We start from the raw sequence: 4,145 nt of genomic DNA on the forward strand, positions 1-4,145 counted from the left end.
TTCTTTTCCTAACTGTGCCTTGAATATTAAGTGTTAGGGAATTCTGACACTGTGGTCCTGATTGCCTGTATGCACGTGACCTCTCCAAGGCCGTATCTCCCGGGAATCACCCCTTCCAACTCCTTGAGCTAATTCCTGGTCTCATCCACTGGGATGTTACTATCATCTACCAAACTCCACACATCTAATCTGGACTCATCTTCACCCCTGTCCTCTCTCCTCTCTCCAATTTCCTCACTTAAATCCAGAGCTCACCATGTCTTCTGAGCTTCTCAGGCTCGAACTGGTGATACCTTCTTTGATTCAATCCTTCATTGTCACAGACAGATCGGGACTCAGCTCAAGTCTGATGCCCTCCATGAAGGCTGCTCTCTGTGCTCCGGGGTTTTCCACACTCCAAATTTGCCCACACTGCTCAATTGATCTCTTAATCATGAACGGGGCTTATATCCACATGTAACTGTTTTGTAGGCTAAAAGGAACGAAGTCTTGTTGTTCTTCACTTGAAATGGTTCTCGTTTTCATCTCTTCCCGCCCTTTGACCCGTTCGCCATCCGGCTCCACACGTCTTCTCGCCTGGTTTGGAGCTATAGCCCCCAAGTGTCCACCTTCCAACAGTGTGCTTCTTCACCCTGCCCCAGTGCTCGTGCCCACCAAGAACGTTCTTCGTCCTCTTCTCGGCCCAGCTAACTCGTCCTCATTTTCTAAGAGTGGGGTCATTGCCCACCTCTACAAGGAAATCTTCCTTGGATCTTGGGCTGGATCTTCCAACCCAGCTAGAGGCTTCTCTTCTCGGGGAGGGTGTGTTGAGTACAGTGGGAGAAAGTGGACTTTGGAGCCAGACAAACCTGGGTTTGAATCTGCATGACGTTCCTTACTGCATGGCCTCGATTTGTCTGAGCCTCAGTTTCCTCATCTACAAAACCGAGAAACCAATTTTTCTCTTGCAGCCCTATTGTGAGGATTGGATGAGATTATACATGTGAGGTGTCTGGCCCACGGAAACGACTCTTATTACCATGTGCGTCTGGAGTCTCTTCCGAGGCTGACTCGCACAACCCCAGGGGGTGTCTCGGTGAAAAGTGCTCCTTGCATTTGTGAAGCACACAGCCTGCACGTGGCGACCCAGGTCTAATGTGTCCAGCGTTGAGTTATTTCTGTGTGTTGTGGCGTTTAATAATCTGGGAATTTCTGAAGAGAGGACGAGGCAGGGAAGCGCCGCTACCTTTCGAGCCTCATTTCTTGCCACTATCAGCTGCCCCTCCCCATCCTATTGGACTAAACTCCTTGCGGTATTTCTTTTTTCTTGAGAGAGAGAGAGAGAGAGAGAGCAGGAGAGAGGGGCAGAGGAAGAGAGAGAGAATCTTAAGCAGGCTCCACGCTCAGCGTGGAGCCCTGTGTGGTGCTCGATCCCACGACCGTGAGATCATGACCCGAGCCGAAATCAAGAGTCAGACAACGCTGCACTGAGCCACCCAGGCGCCCCACTACCGCTGCACAGCTTTTCTCTGAGCTGGAATACTTGTTTCCTCCTGACCGGGCTGCTGGTTTCATTCACCACTGCACACTCAGCACCTATCATGACGTCTGGAACAGAGGACAAGCTCCATAAACGTCCGTTGGATGAATATGGTGCTTTGGGGGGTTATCCGGTTTTCCTCAGAAAGGGGCAGGAGATTTTTACATGAACAGTTGTGTCTTCAATACCACGACTGCAATGGACTGTGCATCCCCCACGTTCATATGTTGAAATCCTCACCCCCCAGCGTGCTGAATGACTATAATATCATGCCCACTGTGTATAATACCACGTACATTGCGCCAACGCTGCTTTCTAATTATTTCTTAATTTGTTTGTTTATTTATTTACTTATTTGTTCATTTATTTGAGAGAGACAGAGAGTGGGGAAGAGGGGCAGAGGGAGAGAGACACTCCTAAGCGGGCTCCCCACTCAGTGCGGAGTCCGACATGGGGCTCAATCCCATGACCTTGGGATCATGACCTGAGCTGAAATCAAGAGGCAGATGCTCAACTGACTGAGCCACCCAGGTAGCCCCAACAGTGCCTGCTGCTTAATAGGTATGTGGCCTCGGGCGAGTTTCTTAATCATGCTGTGCTTCTGTGTCCTGTAAAATGGATATAGTAAGAGTACTTCTCTCAAGGTTGTGGTGAAGATTAAATGAGATGCCTCTACTCTCTGGAATGTTCTCTCTCAGATCGTGCCAGGGCTGGCTCCTTCTTCACATCAAGACTCAGGTTAAATGACTCCTCAGGGTCCCTGTCTGCTCTGACCCTTTCTCCAGCTTCTCTCGTATTACCTGGTTTTAAGTTTTTTTTTCATGGCATTCGTCGCTATCGCGATGTATCGTTGTTTACTTATTTGTTTATCAGCTGTGTGACCTCAATTTCTCTGAGGCTCAGTTTCAATTCACTGTCTTAGCTCAATGCCTAGAACGGTACCTGAAATGCAGTAGCGCTCAGTAGCGCTCATGTTTGTTGAATGCATTTATTCTCCCTTTCCAAGTATTTGAGAAAGTTAATGGACAGCCAAACCTGGGTGAAAGCTTTCTGATCATGTAAGTCTGTGGCTAAACAGAAGAACCAGCCCTTGGCCTCAGGAGCTTACCATCTAGTTGGTGGGAAGTGACTTGAGTAATTCTTAGAACCACTGGTGGTTTATAAATCACCAGGTTGGAATCCGTGCCTCCCCCGAATGAAAAGTGATACGGCCATTGATCAAACTAAGAAAGTGTGCAGTTCGGCGCTAGGGCTGAGTGGTGCAGCGTGTTCAGTGAAATGGGGACACAGAGGGAGGGATTCAGTTGGGGGCCTTCAAGGAGAGCGCAATCATCCCAGTCAGAAGACACCAGGCATGCATGTTTGTAAAGCGCTTAGAACAGCGTGTGGCCCATAGTAAAAGTTATGTGTGTGTTTCTTAAATAAAAAGAGCTGAACTGATATTTTTATGCCATCAAAATTTTATTTTTTCTTTTAAAAAAAGATATAAAAATATAAGAAAGCTTTATTCATGAAGTTACTATGAGTTGTCCTCTCTCAAAAGCACTCACAAAGGGGATGCCAGAACACTTATTTGTCTGATACTAGAAAACATTATATACTAACGTCATAAAGAGCCTCTACAGGAGACCTCAAACCTGGGGATCACATGGACCCAATCAGATCGTCTGAGTGAAGAGACCAATCCTCAGAAATATTAACAAGGGAAGATGGCTGCATAAGCTGGCCCTCCTGAGCCTCTGCTTGGTGACATGGGGCCTGGGCACCCTCTTCTTCGTTGAACACACAAGGTGGGCAATCGCAGTTGGGCCTCTGGTTGGACTGTGACAAGGTGAACACCTCACCGCATGCCTCACCATTCTGGGTTGTGGTTCCTGTGCCACTGGCTACTTTCGCGGAGCAGGGCAGAGTAAGCCATGGGGACTGCTGGGGAGCTGCACATGACACTGGGATCACCTGCTTAGAAGAGGTAACTTTTGAAACATAGTACAACTCGGTGCTATATAGAACCATATTGTGAGAGATAGCCTTGGCCCTGATGCCACATTCAGTGACACGGTAGGTGAACTGGTACATGTGTGGCTGAACGTGGTTGGCAGGGCAACCCAGGCCCAAGTGTAACTCATGGAAATGAACATATACATCATTATTCAACATGAAGGGGTGTACTGTGACCATGAACCAGTCTGCGGAGCACAGTACAGTCATCGGACTTTGTGCGGAACAGGCCGAAAACACAGAGGTGAGGATGACCATCCCTCCTATCAACTCCAAAACTTTCATCCCTGTAGCTGATCAGGTAACGACTCTCAGGAAACAGGAAGTTGTCTGGTGAGGATTTCTAGAGCATACAAAAACACAAAAGGCAAATCATCTTATTTCCTATTGGAAGTTCAAACACAATCATTTTTTTAAAACAGAAGTATTTTTAAGGCTAAAAGAGTAGAACCTAAATGTTCTCAAAAAAGGAAAAGGGGTAAATATGTGAGGTGATGGACGTGTTCATTAACTTGATTGGGCGAATTCTTTCATGACGCATACGTATGTCAAACCATCATGTGGCGCACTTTAAATATCCTATAATTTTATTTGTCCATTATACCTCGATAAAACTGAAAAAAAGAAA

General features: G+C 47.0%; 1 protein-coding gene across 1 annotated transcript; it reads right to left on the minus strand.

Moving 5' to 3' along the window:
* Positions 1–2,962: 2,962 nt before the first annotated feature.
* On the minus strand, positions 2,963–3,858 carry PLAC1 (placenta enriched 1). The gene has a single exon (XM_043571245.1). It carries the CDS (start codon positions 3,800–3,802, stop codon positions 3,164–3,166), a length of 639 nt encoding a protein of 212 aa, XP_043427180.1. The 5' UTR covers positions 3,803–3,858; the 3' UTR covers positions 2,963–3,163.
* Positions 3,859–4,145: the final 287 nt, after the last annotated feature.

Source organism: Prionailurus bengalensis, chromosome X (genome assembly GCF_016509475.1).
Source record: "Prionailurus bengalensis isolate Pbe53 chromosome X, Fcat_Pben_1.1_paternal_pri, whole genome shotgun sequence".
In the NCBI taxonomy this organism is placed as follows: domain Eukaryota; kingdom Metazoa; phylum Chordata; class Mammalia; order Carnivora; family Felidae; genus Prionailurus; species Prionailurus bengalensis.